The sequence below is a fragment of the Mycena indigotica genome (assembly GCF_014461135.1).
Source record: "Mycena indigotica strain 171206Taipei chromosome Unknown Mind.scaff0001, whole genome shotgun sequence".
Lineage (NCBI taxonomy): Eukaryota > Fungi > Basidiomycota > Agaricomycetes > Agaricales > Mycenaceae > Mycena > Mycena indigotica.
Genome location: NW_023503000.1, coordinates 6,109,041 through 6,123,289, shown reverse-complemented (window position 1 = coordinate 6,123,289; position 14,249 = coordinate 6,109,041). Strand labels below are relative to the sequence as shown.

General features: G+C 50.6%; 7 protein-coding genes across 7 annotated transcripts; 3 read left to right on the top strand and 4 right to left on the bottom strand.

Moving 5' to 3' along the window:
- Positions 1-73: 73 nt before the first annotated feature.
- On the bottom strand, positions 74-1,821 carry MIND_00172900 (HTH TFE/IIEalpha-type domain-containing protein; the record flags this gene model as incomplete). The annotated part of the gene is made up of 7 exons (XM_037358649.1): positions 74-183; positions 230-529; positions 577-1,031; positions 1,081-1,322; positions 1,373-1,514; positions 1,566-1,661; positions 1,709-1,821. The coding sequence occupies 7 exons, from the start codon at positions 1,819-1,821 to the stop codon at positions 74-76; spliced, it is 1,458 nt and encodes a 485-aa protein (XP_037226559.1).
- A 172-nt stretch (positions 1,822-1,993) lies between these two features.
- MIND_00172800 (uncharacterized protein) lies at positions 1,994-3,157 on the top strand (the record flags this gene model as incomplete). Its single annotated transcript, XM_037358648.1, has 1 exon — positions 1,994-3,157. The coding sequence occupies one exon, from the start codon at positions 1,994-1,996 to the stop codon at positions 3,155-3,157; it is 1,164 nt and encodes a 387-aa protein (XP_037226558.1).
- Positions 3,158-3,293: 136 nt separating this feature from the next.
- On the bottom strand, positions 3,294-4,229 carry MIND_00172700 (uncharacterized protein; the record flags this gene model as incomplete). The annotated part of the gene is made up of 4 exons (XM_037358647.1): positions 3,294-3,400; positions 3,446-3,827; positions 3,877-4,016; positions 4,076-4,229. 4 exons carry the CDS (start codon positions 4,227-4,229, stop codon positions 3,294-3,296), a joined length of 783 nt encoding a protein of 260 aa, XP_037226557.1.
- Positions 4,230-4,643: 414 nt separating this feature from the next.
- Positions 4,644-6,916, bottom strand: MIND_00172600 (BAR domain-containing protein; the record flags this gene model as incomplete). Its single annotated transcript, XM_037358646.1, has 7 exons — positions 4,644-5,844; positions 5,891-6,049; positions 6,095-6,208; positions 6,256-6,415; positions 6,468-6,771; positions 6,830-6,847; positions 6,902-6,916. The coding sequence occupies 7 exons, from the start codon at positions 6,914-6,916 to the stop codon at positions 4,644-4,646; spliced, it is 1,971 nt and encodes a 656-aa protein (XP_037226556.1).
- Positions 6,917-7,474: 558 nt separating this feature from the next.
- Positions 7,475-8,551, top strand: MIND_00172500 (S-adenosyl-L-methionine-dependent methyltransferase; the record flags this gene model as incomplete). Its single annotated transcript, XM_037358645.1, has 5 exons — positions 7,475-7,527; positions 7,579-7,936; positions 8,000-8,082; positions 8,134-8,411; positions 8,457-8,551. The coding sequence occupies 5 exons, from the start codon at positions 7,475-7,477 to the stop codon at positions 8,549-8,551; spliced, it is 867 nt and encodes a 288-aa protein (XP_037226555.1).
- A 526-nt stretch (positions 8,552-9,077) lies between these two features.
- Positions 9,078-10,117, top strand: MIND_00172400 (HMG box domain-containing protein; the record flags this gene model as incomplete). Its single annotated transcript, XM_037358644.1, has 3 exons — positions 9,078-9,141; positions 9,193-9,620; positions 9,668-10,117. 3 exons carry the CDS (start codon positions 9,078-9,080, stop codon positions 10,115-10,117), a joined length of 942 nt encoding a protein of 313 aa, XP_037226554.1.
- A 1,416-nt stretch (positions 10,118-11,533) lies between these two features.
- MIND_00172300 (uncharacterized protein) lies at positions 11,534-13,888 on the bottom strand (the record flags this gene model as incomplete). The annotated part of the gene is made up of 11 exons (XM_037358643.1): positions 11,534-11,579; positions 11,638-12,023; positions 12,070-12,108; positions 12,160-12,452; positions 12,507-12,596; positions 12,651-12,929; positions 12,981-13,094; positions 13,142-13,275; positions 13,339-13,515; positions 13,564-13,761; positions 13,815-13,888. 11 exons carry the CDS (start codon positions 13,886-13,888, stop codon positions 11,534-11,536), a joined length of 1,830 nt encoding a protein of 609 aa, XP_037226553.1.
- Positions 13,889-14,249: the final 361 nt, after the last annotated feature.

Sequence of the window (14,249 nt, the reverse complement as noted above, 5' to 3'; positions counted from 1 at the left end):
TTTCTGGAATAAATCGGTTTATTCACGATCACATGACCTTCCGTGGGCATGCTAAGTCTATCATATCCACTCATTACATCTCCTGCTCCTGTGCGACTTGGAAATATGCAGTATACTCCTCTGGCGTCATCAAGTCGTGCTCTGCTTCTGTGACCTGTGAAAAGGGCATCGGGTTGCCGTTCACTAGGACAACTGAATGTGTTGAACAGGTAAATGGGCAAGCACTGACCATACACAATCGGGTCGTCTTTGGGTGCCTCTGGCAGCGGCTCTACTTCCATCTCCACATCTATATGACCATTTGTCAAAATCACTGGTTCCGGCTCCTCCAATTTTGGCGTCTTGTTGGGCGTGACCATCTCCTCACGCGAACGCGACCGTTTCTTGTACTCGTTCAACGAGTCAAGATACTCAGGCTGCGGCTTCCGGTCCTCCTCTTCAATGTCGTCAAAGTCTGAGCTCCCTGGCATACTCAAAGTTGGCGTAGGCTGCGCAGAGTTTTGCAATGAGGCGTAATAGTGGTCGTAATCTGCTTGTCGTCAGCGAAAGTCAAGTCAAACACAAAAACGAACGCACATTGCGACTCCGCATTGATGACCGGCTTGACATCCACCTGAGGCGTGAAGGTTATCGACGGCTTCTGATCCTTCCCGTTCTTCATCCCAATAATACCCAAACCCCGTAAGATATCGTCGTTGGAGCTTCCACCCGCTCCAGCCTGCATCATCTCCGCCTCTTTTGCCGCCTCACGAGCCTGTTGCTCGGTTCCCAGCGCCGTAAGCTGCCCCGAGACCGTACTAACACGATGCCACTCTGGCAAAGTGTTCTGCTGTCGTTTCGCCTGCGCCTGCTCGTCCCGTTCTCTTCGACGTGTGGCCTCGTCTTTGTCTGTTGAAATGAGGACACCAATGCCCACATCTTCAAATTTGACACCGTCAGAGCCGGCAATTTTGAGACCGGCCCCAGGCGTCGCTTCAGCTTGTTTCTCGGTATCGGGTTGATGAGCCTTGACCCAAGTTGCAACATCAAAACTAGTTGTTGGGTCAATAAAAACATGCCACAGAGCAAGACATTACGCACGCAGGCATCGTCATGTCCTCACTCTTCTGCAGCCCTGCACGAATAAACCGCATCTGGTGGTTGAACCGTTGCATCCGGTCTTTGTTTCCCAATACACATTCAGCCTCCTCGTTGTCGATTACTTCGGCATGGCATATCTCGCATATAAGGGCGTTCAACGTCATGTCCATGAGCTTGTCGACTTCCAGTGGCGTGTACGAGGCTTTGCATTGAGGGCAAATGTAGCCCTTGTTGTCAAGCTCCTGGCAAAGAGATTGAGATATAAAAAACGAACGAACAATAGAAGCCCTACATTCCTAGCCTTGGTGTCGATTTGCTTTCTCATTCGCGCTATTCTCCATTTGACAACGTTGCAGAAATGTTCGTAGTCGATGTAGTAATATTGCTTCGAGGTGGCACGCTGGGCTCCTTCACGAAGTTCATTTTGCCGGTATCTAAAAGTGATTCAGTCGAAAGGGGTCGCAGAGCGCAAAAACTAGGCGTACATTTGTACAAGCCTATCGTTGGAAAGCGTCGCGATGATCTTGTTCAGTTCTTTGGGCTGGAGACCCATCCGACTGGCCAAGTCATCGTCCTTGAGGCTGTTGCGATAAGCAAACGCTCCAAGAAGAATGTTTGCGGGTCATACACGGTGTGCCTCGCGAGCTGGTCCATGATAATGGTGTATTTGGGCTCGTAAAATGCCCGGGAAACATGCTGAACAAGCAGCCGAAGCGTCTCGCGATCTTCCGTCGTCAACATTGCCAGCTGTGCCTCCCGCGTCACCAGTTATGCCCCGCGGGGCTAGCGAGTATCGTATTGCCACCAAAGATAATGCGTTGGCGAGAGTTTTGGTGGGTGGTGGGCGTGCAGAGTCAAGAACAAAACGTCACCTGTCACATTCGGTTTCTGCCTGTTTCTGCTGTCGTTTGCGATGGACCAAGAGTCCTTCCGACGCCTTCTAGCCACCCAATCTGCTACCGGTGCAACCAAGCATGCCAACCAGTCGTTTCAGAAATCGCGTGGCTCTCTGTTTCCGTCCACTTCGACAAGCAAGACTGTCTCCGCGTCTGAACCCGCATTCAAACCCCGCAAATTGAAAAAGGCTGACGAGGGGGCTGATAAATACCGAAATCGAGCTGCAGAGCGGAGAGACGGGCAAGGGAACGACTATGCTCAGGTGGAAGCGATTCTGACAGACCTGGAAAGGCGGCAAGGCCCAAATAGGCCCGTAACCGACGAGCAGCGGCGCCTCCTGGGCGGGGACGGCGAGCATTCCATTCTAGTCAAGGGCCTCGATATGGCTCTCCTCGCGCAAAACAAAGCCAAGGCAGCCTCCTCCGCCGCGGTTGACGACGAGTCGCTTGAGCAAGCCTATAACCACGTTTCGGAGCCTTCAACTGCACCTGCTACTACTGGGAAGAAGCGCACACGCGACGACATAATACGCGAACTAAAGGAGAAGAAGGGTGGAAATACGGCCAGCCAGCCACAAAATGCATTGGATTCGAAGTTCAAGCCTATCGGATTCAAACCTATTGGGAGCACGGACGATAAGAGGAAGAAGAAGGGCTTAGAGGGAGACAAAGACCGGAAGAAAAAGAAACGGAAAGTAGAGGCTGAAACCACGAAACCAGAGTTATCGCAAACGACGTCAACGTTACCACCCAAAACCGACGTTCCATCGCTACCTCCACCTGAAGAAGATCCAGATGATGATTTCGACATATTTTCTGGAGTAGCAGAGTATAGAGGGCTCGACGACAACGACATGGCCGATGAAGACAAAACGACAACGGACGAAGTATTGCTACCTCCTCCCGGGGCAAGAGGCTGGTTTGATGACGGACCTCAAGAAGAAGAGACATCCATACCACCAGCTTCTACAAAACCACCAATAGAACCAATACCTCCGCCTCATGAGCCCGATATCGACGAAGAGGAGCAGCCAATGCGACTTGTTCCACTTGCGAGTTCTGCGATGCCGTCCATCAGGGACTTTCTCTCAATGGGCGAAGAGTCGGGGAGCAAAAAGAAAAAGAAAGGAAAGAAGAAGAAAAAGGCAGGCAAGGGTGATAATGACGACGACGAAGATTGAGATTCTGGTTGCTTAGTTGGCTTTGTGGATCCAAATGATAAGCCCAAGGGTGGATGCTTGTGCAGCAGTTTGACACATTGTCTTCAAACATCATCTATTCAAACCAAAAGACAGGCCAGCCAGAAGATGAGCAAAGTTACATGAGTACACAATTGTTAGGTCTGTCCGGGGGAGGCAAGCCTGGGGATCGTGGCGGTACGAGTCTGCGCTCTATCTCTTCAAGACAGAGTTCAAACACTTTCACTATTAATGTTCAGTGTCGCTAGAAGACTGGAACCATATATATACCGATGTCCCCATGCACCATCGCGCTTGCCTCTGTCCACGCGCATTGCGTTTCGTCGGCGAGGGTCTGACCGTCTGTTGAGCTGACCTTGCGGCTACGATTCGAATGGGGGAGAGTTGGGAAGAAGAGAAAACACGACAATGTGAGACCATAGACAAGGAGGGCAAGACGAGATAAACCACGGACAACCCACCTCATAACCAGATCGGCCTTTGAGCCGACAATAACCGCGGGGACTGAGCCCGGAGGAAGACCACAGAAATCAAGAATCTTGTCGTAGATGGTGCGAACCATGTCAAATGATGTCTTCGACGTAATCGAGTACACCAATACGTAGCCGTGTATTCCTATGGCATATTGCGGGGGAAGTTGTGAATACTCGTCCTGTTAGAGGTTGTGAGGATCTACAGGCAAGCTTGTTTGACGTACATACCTGCCCTGCCGTGTCTATGATTTCACATGGGTACTCAACGCCGTTCAGCGTTATAGTCTTGTGCGAAGTCATTGACGTTGTAGGGTAGTAGGATTCAGAGAAACGATGGTCGACGAGCTGCTTGATGAGCGAAGACTTGCCTTTGGAGGGTGGGTGAGTCAGCGAGAGGAAAATTTGCAAGAACGAGTTGCAAACTAACCCACAGACCGAGACCCCAGAACAACGATCTTGCGACGGTTGAGTGAAATGCGTGCAGCCATGAGCCCGTGCAGCAGCTGGGGAGGGGGAAGGTAAGTGGACAAGTCGGCGCCGTGGTTGGGAGAAAGAGAGCGACGGCCATCCATCAATTTCATTCTGCATATTACGAGAAGGAGACTCTACTTCATCACGGACTTCATAGACTTTGAGCGAAGGGGATCAAAGCTAAACTTATAGCGCAAACAGGGCCGATCCTTCCATCGTAATGAGTACATACATATGTCGGCTTGTTGAGTTAGGCAGAGACCGGTAGAACTGCAATTTGCGTTATCACTGCGTATTATAGAACCAGGCGCCAGGAAGCTTCAGCTTCACCATATACGGACCAAGTCTTTACACAAAACCTGAGAGGAAGCGTTCCTTCTTAGTCGTTATTTACTGCCGGCCACCTCAGATTAGCTTGAACTCTTCATTGGTCTATATACTATAGATCAAGACAATTAGGCGTCACTGCAAACTACAAAACTTCATGCAACTAGGCGTCACAGCAAAAACCCGGGAACAAAACTTCAAGCATGGAGTTCAAAACAGTTACTGCACATCCCCTTCGGTTTGAACGGGTTCTGCTTAAAGTCTGCGCAGCCATTGGCGCTAGGTCCATATGCTTCAGACAGTTCTGTCGCACTGTCGAACGGAGACCGGTCATAACCACTGCTCTCCGAGGAGGCGGAAGCGGACAAATAGCCCCCGCCGCTACGGCCAACAGAACCGAAGCCTGATGCAGAAGGCGGTCGAGAGCCAGGTCGACGTTCAGGAATTCGGGGACTGGCTGTTGTCATCGCTGTCGCTGAACGACGTGGGGGTGGCGGCGGAGCCTTCTTTCCCCCGGCCAAATCACTCGTTGTTGACCTCCGTGGCATCGGTGGGGGCGAGAACGGCGTCTTCTCGTCATCATCAGCAACACTACTGACAATGCTGGCAGCATCAGAGCCCCCATAGAATGGGCTGCTTGTGGTCGGTGACAATACCGCCATCGGCCGACCATAGTGTTCATAATCGTCCTCGGTTTCAGGGTTGTCATCTTCAGATTCGAGATTCAGTCCTAATCCATTCGGGCGTCTTGGAAGTGGAGGAACATCTGACGAGATCGGCTCCGTATAGGGAGTGGGGAAAAGCCCTTGCTTTCCGTTTAGCTCTCCCATCCACCACCCGTCGAGGACTTCATTGATAACAATGATTGTGTCACCAACGTTGAATGACAGCTCGTCTGAGCCACCAGAAAAGTCGTACAACGCCCGAACTGTCTTGCGGTTTGCCAGAGACGCAGAAGGAGGCTTGAGAATGCGGGATGGAAGTTTCGGAGTCGTTTGTCCCTTTGTTGACGATGCAGACTTGCGCCGACCAAGCCCTGCAATTCCACTGCTGTCTGATTCACCGCCGGGTCCAGAAGAGTCGCGGTCCGGGTCGTCTGTTAAACTCGCAAACGCGTCCTTGTCCTTGTTTTTCCTACCCCGGCCCGTAACCGAGCCGACAGCAGTTGATGCCCACCCAGCAACACTGAGCCGTCGTTTGTCACCGCCAGCAGTACCCGTACTATCTGAGCGCTTGCGAGAAGAGCGTGAAGCAGGGCGAGAAGGTGGCCGACTTGGTGTGCGTTCAGATTCATCTTCAGATGAAGAAGAAGGTCTTGGAGGGGGAGCTGGCGCGGGCGTAGAAGACTTTCGACGCGGAGTACTCGGTTTCTGTCGCGGAAAACTGGGCGTATGCTTGCTAGAGTTTGGATCAGCGGATGAATAACGCGGAACACAACACCCACTCTCCAGGCCAGTTATCCTTCGTTTCCTTCAATGTCTCCAGATACTGTTCCACGAAGTTGATTTGCAGAGTCAGGAATGCGCCGAGCTCGCGCAATTGGCCAGTTTCATTCTCTTGAATTGCATGCATATGAGCCTCAACTTCGTCGGTGGTTTCCTCACTGACGGGGTCAGAACACAACAGGGGTCCAGGTTGTTCAGCTTACTATCGCATTTTAGCGTGGTTCATATCCTCCTCAGCATCTCTCCGCTCCCGATCCTTGTCCTTCTTGCCATTCTTCAGCTTCTCATACTTGGAGATCGCCGCGTCGTAACTCAGACTGTTGTAGAATTAAGTAGTAATTGACACGACCACGGAAAAGCCCACCGTCTACTGTCAAGCTTCTTTCGCAAAGCCTCATACTCTTTGACATCATCCGCGAACCGCGTCAAGGAGCTCATAAAGTTATCCGCGAATGATTGAGCGTAGCTTTCCTGGAACTTCGCGATTTTACATTGCGCTCGACCGAGAGAGACCAGAGCTCCGCCTAGCGGTCGCGTGAGCTTCCGATTAAACTCCTTGAAATAGCTCGCACGAACCAAAGGGAGAATCTTCCCCGAACTCTTCACCATGAATAACCATGACGATGCCGAGCGTTTCAATAGGCAAGAGCTTCTCTGAGTCGTCGAGGGCGGCATTGTCTTTTCGCTTTGAGAGCGCTCGATGGTATGCTTCAGAGGCGAGAAACAGCCTGGGGGCCGAATAAGTGACAATGCTTGGAGTACACGACCAAACGAGCCTGTGGGCGCCGTCTCTCCTTCGTTCCACATCCTTTTCGAGCTCCTTGAACTCGTCTGAGACGGTTGTCTTGTCCTTAGATGTCGAGATGACTTCTCCTGCCCACTACGAAAAACATGAGCAAAAGTGGCCTGATTTCGCCGTCGTTGCTTGTTATGCTCACTTGTCTGAGTTTTCCGAGCTAAGAAGGAGATAAGCAGGTCGTAGTCAAGAGAGAACACCATGGGGTACGTACTTGTTTACTGGCCATGGAGAATGTGTGGGGAAGGGCGGAAGAAAGGGATGAATTTGCGCATCATACGATTGCGGACAAATTGGGAATAGTCGACAAGGCACGCGCCAGTGTCTTTCGTGCCACTGTTGGTCTTCGTTCAAACTATATTGACATCGACGACCCCCCAAGTAAAGTTAGACTCAAAACCAAGGCAGCTCGCCACCGAGAATGTTGCGCTTCGTCGACTGGACCGAAATGACCGCTGACGCATCAATATCACGTAAGCTGTGCAACTTTGCTGCTGCCCAACACTTTCAAGTTTCAAGGAGAAACGCGTAACTTCAAACAGACCTGATTCCTTGCTTGCAGCTGGTGCTCCTCCTCACGCCTGTCTCAGAATTTCTGACCGTCATGTGCCTCTCAAGCTTTAATGCTGTTCTGTGCGGGTACAGGTGGGTAGCTAAAAAAAGCTTCGACATTCTTTTATTCTCCATGAACATTTCCTCCCGATCAACACACTGGGAACCCGGCTCGTCCCGATAATGCACTTATAAACCTGCAGTACCCGTGCTAGCATTCAATATCAACTCGTAAATGTCCTCGAACGAGAAGCTCGACAGACAAGGAATCTTCATGTCCAATGCGATGTATGTCCCTCCAAACGAGGCTTTTAAATTTCAGCACACTCATCTGTGTAGGGGTGGACCCATAATCGCACCTGCTCCATTGGAACAACTCAGTGCCATCCTCGACGCCGGTACTGGGACTACTGGATGGCTCTCGGAAGTGGCCTCTCTTCCTGGTTTACCCACCTCGACTGAATTACACGGCATTGATATCAACAATGCACGGTTTCCCCACCCACCCATGACGCAAGACGGCTCCCGACAGTTATACCTCGACGTAATTGACCTGACTGAGCCTCTGCCCGAGAAATACCACAACAAATTTGACCTGGTGAATGTCCGCCATGTCGTAACTTGGCTGGATCCCACTCAGTGGGATATTGTCTACCGGAATTTTCTTACTGCTCTTAAGCCGGGGGGCTTTGTGCAGGTATGGATCGCATGGGTGTTTGCTCCCGGTATCCAACTGGTTGATATTTTGAATCTTGTTTAGGTCCAAGATACAAGAATGACTGTCCCAGAAGACTTTGCCAAATATTCTCCCGGAATTAAGAAATATGTTGGTACAATGGCGAAGTGAGGATCTGTGCTACTAACCTTGGTTAGAGCTCAATTGCTCCAAATTAGGGTCTTCACTCTCGACTCACCCGCGCAAGTTGAGATTGCTCGGATTCTCCCGTTGCTCCCGCAACATCTACCGACCCTCGGCTACACGGATGCTTCTCAAACCATCTACCCACTCCTCTACGGAAAGCTGCAACCCGATCCTGAAGTGCGCAAAGCCGGTATTGCACAAATGATGGGCTCAGCGCGTGGTTTCCAGGCCCGCGGCGCAGGCTGTGAAGGGGAGCGACTGAAGAACATCGTGGATGGCGTCATATACGAGGTCCCGGCCTCCTTCGATGGTCAGTCAGTTTCACAAATTCAATTCTCCGATTGACCTTGATCAGAGTGGGATGCGTTTATTACGGAATCCGAGCACACATTCAACGAAGAAGGTTGGGCGTTACCAATGAGAATAACAGTGGCTCGGAAGCCCCAATAAGATGTCAGCACGTCGCTGTCTATTCATCCAATCAAGCGCATCACAGCCGCATCAGTTGGCGCATCAGATGTATCGGACAATCAATCTGTTCTTACATAATCTACATATTCCCTCTTCTTCTCCTCCGATGATCCCTTTGAGAGACTTGCTTCGCAACAGATGACAGCTTGCCAAAGCGAATCAATTTCTACTTCTCCACGTCTGACAGCCAGTGACAGGCCTCGCTTTGATTATCGAGGGAAGAACAGGCCTCATAAGGCAGTTTTCTGTGTTCCGTGGCCACGACTCGCGTCTTTCGATAATGGGATCAGCGTCCAAGCCAGAGTCACAATGCGAGGGTGGTGAGAAAATACAATGAGGACGGCACGGTGTGCTAACATGAAGGGGTAAGTGTCCCACGGGCCTGCTTTTGGTAACTCCCGCGTTCTTCCTGAAGGCTAGAAAAGCATTTCAGCCAAAATGCGGCACTACACAACTCGGACTCATCGCTCTCGACTCGCAGCTTACTCCAGCTCACTTCTAAACAATGACCAAGGCTCATTCCACCAAGTCCCGGTCGGCAACTCGCCATTGTCGAGGTTCTTCACCATGTCTGTCCATCCCCCTATAACGCGTCGCGTCACCCTAACATTTACAAACAGACTTGGGTGATATAATCTACAAGAAGAAACCCTCCGATGGCCACATTCGACGTCCTCGAAACGCGTTCATTTGCTATCGATCGTGGTTTGTCGCGCAAGCCAAGGAGGCAGCAGCGCAACCAAAGTCACTCGACCAAACTACGCTGAGCCAGAGCGCTGCCATTTCTTGGAAGGCATTACCCGCTCACGAGAAAGCGCGGTTTCGTCAGGAGGCAACGGAGGAGAAGGAGAGACACGCAGAGTGGTACCCCGACTACAAATACTGTCCCAATGGTCTCGGGCCTGCTCGGAAGTCGAGTTCTTCTTCTCGCAGCTCTGCCTCATCTATGAGCCCACCCCCGCCAATACCTTCCCCCAAAGTTCGCTCCAAACGCGTCGTCGCAACGAAAGTTCCGCTTCAAGTTGACGAACCAGATGTCAAACCCAAGGTTCGTTCCTTTTCAACTCGATTTTTTGCTGCTGAAATGAACTCCAGAAGGAAGAAATTCTCCCCTTCTACAGCCCTTCATCGGTCCACAAGGACCCCTCCCCATTCAAATCAACACTGCTCCCTTCGACCATCGTCTCCCTCAGCTTCGTTCCAGACGACGAGCCCGCATTTGCTTCTACTTCCCGTGCGCCTGAAATAACACCATTCGTCTCTTATGCGTCCCCATCACCACCGCCTATGCCGCAACCGATGGACAGCTTCAACTTCGAGGCGTGGACATACGAGTTCGGACTGGAGCATGAGAAAATAGACATGGACTGGGTGTTTTCTTCACCAACACCTTGCAGCTTTTACGACTCGCCGGAGCTGGAGGGCTTCAAGTCGACCCAGTGTTTCGTGGACGAATTCGGCTTGGTCGGGCTTGGATATGGTCTCGGAGTCGAACCTTCAGAAGAAGAACGCGACCAGCATCTCACGAAACTGTTGTACCAGTAATTTCTCTACTTCACACTTGTATACCTAGACACCATATGTAGCCCAAGCACAATCTGTAAACTATTCATGGAGACATTAACTGCACTCGAGTAGTGGAGGCCTGGAATCAAAGGAGTGTTCCTGTTGTGGTGCTTTCGCAGTTGATTTCTTTGCATATCGCGGCGAATTTAACAGCAGACGCAGGATAGTGATGTAGACCATTGACACCATGACTATGACTGCCAACACCCCAGCAATGCCCGAGACTATCCCAAGAAGGACGTTCGAAGGTCTATCGGAGCAACATTAATCGCCGGACAATGAGAAAGCAGCGCGGGTTCTTACTGGGAATTATTCGTCTGGCTCCCGGAAGAGTTCAACATATTATTGACTGTGCCATCCACAAGGGCATAGTCGATGGTAAAGACTGCATCGTCCGCGATGGAGGAGTCGGTAGCAAACGCGAGGGCATGTTTTCCGGGTCCAAGCCCGTCGGCATAATAGATGAGCTGGTTAGGAAGATAGTTTTCAGTGGGTGAATCCGAGATGCTTTGGTTCTCTGTGTATGATTGGATTGGGCCTCCATCCAGCTGAGCGGTAAACGGCGCCCCTTGCCCTCCGATTGCCCCGTAGACAGCGACTCTATCGCCCTGCACATATCGTCAGTCCGATCCATGTGCAGCAAAGAAAGCTTGATCAGTACGAAGAAATTGAGCAGAGCTGAAGACCCAGCTGTCCCCGCGCTGCAAAGAAGTCGTTATACATATGTGGAATGATAGGTTCAGTAACCTACTGGCCAGATCCGTCGTCGAAATTGGGCAAACTCGACATGTTTGTGCTCCAGGCACTGGGTGGGTTGTAAGCAAAAGACGTGCTATCGTCTTGTAACCGTGTGTCAATGGTAGAGTTGACTGTCGAGGTCCACGTGAACTAGAAGAATTTGCATGTGAGTGGGCCAAGTCAAAAGACCTTTGAAGAACGCTGCTTACGAAATCCAAGTCGTATGTTTGGCCGGGATTGGATGGCAGGTTGGAGATGGATACATTGTGAAGACTATCTTCGAGGGTTGTAGAGTTGAAGAGGTCAACTTGAAATATTTCTTGTGTTGATGGCAAGATAGGCCCATAGGTTTTCCCATCTAAGACGACTCTGTGCAGCACCGCAACTGCAGATTGAACGAATCAGTTGAGAGTTTATCGCTGCGAACAACAGCGGCAGTAGATCATAGATTTCTATGAAAGTCCTTCGATACTTGCGTGGGTATAACGGACAACGGTTGTGTGCATTGGTTTGGCCAAGTCTGACCCGGACCATGACGCGGCTAGTCACACTAGCCAGGTTAGTGATCACGTGCACCCAGAAACATTTGTTTTGAGTGTATTAAATCAAGTGCAAAAGTGTGTGTGGACAGGTTCAAGTGAGATGATGAGCCCCGAGTCAGAAATGGCGCGTGAGCAAGGGAGTGCGAATATCTTCTTGTTGGCTACAATAGAATAAGTACAATGAACAATAGTATAAAACAACGGGAGGAGAGAGCCTACACGTGAAGGAAGCCATCCCTTCCCTCGACCTCCCCGAGCATTATCCGATTGCTCAGCCCTTTCTCGACATCATCCTCTTCGATGTTGTGGAAAATCTTGCTCATGCCCCCCGCAGAGGCTGCCGCCATAAGCAGCCAAGGGTCGTTGGGGTCAAAGTCCGCGTTTGTTAATGGGATGCCGCGATTGTAGAATTGGGCAACGATGGCGATTGCAATGGACAATACGCTGAACGCGAGGATGGGCATTAATACGAGAACACTGGCAATTCCATCGTATTCGTAGCCTATCGTATGAACGATGACAGTCCCGTTGGTCGGTCGCATAACGTCTTGTGAGGGCTTGGGACCTAGATTTCCGGCTAGAGTGAGGAATTGCGTTTTGATAGCCTATGTAGAATATTAGTTGGATGGACAGAGTAAAGGAACGACATACTGTTCCTGTGAATTCGACGATTCCAGTGATATAGGCTTCCTATTTGTTGTGAGTAGCGTTCGCTTGCCAACCAATAAGAATCATACGCACCAATAGCGTCCCGAGAGACAAGCCCTGCTGTTGATCGAGGAATATGGAGAGTAACGAGTCACCGATGCTGTTGAGCAAAGTACTTTGAGCATAGGTAAACCCCGACTTCATAGCTCGGGTTGCTGCAAAAGCGATGGGCCCAGGATTGATGGGGATGGAACCCGGCGCAAAATCAGCGCTGACCAGACTCAAATCTTTGCCCGTGTAGTTTGCGACCATGTTCTGGATCTGCGGTGTGACGCTGCAGACATGGGAAATGTTCGAGTAGATGCCTTGACCAAAGACGATAACATCTAAAGCATTCATATTGGAACTAACCGCAAGTGAAATAGAAAGAGATGACAAACCAAAGCTTTTCTGAGCAACAATATTCTGACTCGGGACTTGACATCCAACCATGAAAAGCGAGTCAGCAGTGTCCGCTCTGGTGACGGCATCTAGATATTATGCCAATGAGTGGTGGAAACTGGACCAATGGCTCTGGGACGGACCTGATGAATCTTGGCCAACAGAGCAATCGGTCGAAACATTCCACAAGGTAAACCCACCCGCCAATGCCTGCGACGTGCGATGAAGTGTTGGACGACTTCTATCGCTGAGCACCATTGGAACACACGAAACATTGGCAGTAAGCCCTTGCTGGCTCATGACAAGGGACATATCTGATCGGGCTACGCCAGCTTGCAGTGGTGCGGTATTCGAAACGATGCGAGGCGAGCGCGTTGCAGCATCCATCGCCGAGTCCTGAAGGCGCACGGGCAGTATTCCACCTAAACACGCAGACATGTCACACTATCTTATCTTATCATGGAGTAACTTACGAGTTGATGTCCTATGGGCATAGCCACCGAAGTCGAGGAAAACAGGATAACCTGCTTTTGCGGTCGATGAAGCAGCGCCGCTAGCATCGACGAATGAAAGGAGGGTCGAATGGACTGCGCTCAGGTGAGCAATCATGACTTCAATTAGGTTAGAAACATACGGTAATAATCGATGGTTCCGTTGTTGAGCAGGGTGTTAACTGTGCTTTGTAGCGCGGGACTGGTGAAGTCGAATTCACGTCCAATTATTGGGACGATTACAGAGATAGGGTTTGGCGTGAGGAGAGACGACCAGCTAAACAAAATATGACCAATTTTTTTTTAACAAAAAAGCGGGTATTGAAAAAGCGCAACTTACCCAGGGGTCTGGCCCAGTGAGACGATGAATATAGCCCCACTGATGGCGACCCACTTATAGTGGCGGTTCAGAATAAGTGACTTTCTTGAGATGATAATGCCGTGGCCGAGGGTAGAGAGGGACAAGGGACGTGTCAAAGAGACCAGAATAGCGTGTCGTACTGCCTGGGTAAAGAGACTCCACGAGTTCAAGATCAATTAATACAAAACAAGACATTCAGCTTACTAGGAGGAAACGAGGGCAAGTGCATTGGCCAGCAGCGTAAACACGTAGCTCTTGACCTGGGGATTAGCAGTGAAGAAGTCCGCGGCGTCTTGCGTCAACGGAATTTGGCCCCTCGAGCGAACACTAGCAAGGAATCCAAAACACAACAAAAGAAGTGCGAGTTGGCCAAATATGATGTACAGTGGCCATGCGATACGACTATAAAGCTTTGGTTCAAATCTGGAATCTTCGTCCACAAGATAACAACGAACCTAGTGATGTGGTCTGATGAACCCCATGAATGGCTCCTCTTCTCTTGACGGAGGGTAGTGCCAGCCTGGGCCATTGCGCAGCAATAGGGCGGAGAAAAGGATCGCCAGACATCGCCTATGCACAAGTGTTTTATGCAACTGGCCAGCGCTTAAAGTGGTCCTGGGAGTTGGACATGAGAGCAACAGCCGACGCCAAGGACATGTGTGCCCGGAGCCGAGATTCGAGATTCAGAAGAGAGACTTTCATCCACCCACAGAAGATCCCAGTCCAATTACTGACGTGATTAGGGGCCTAAGAGGATGAGTGGATCCAAACCCAGAAGAAACATCGAGAGAGACCCAAAGAGTGGACAAATCAATTCATTGGAAGGGAATACTGACGAGTCCGGGCGAAGCTCGGCCAGTATCGGTTTGTCAGAGAAGGATTCTCATGAT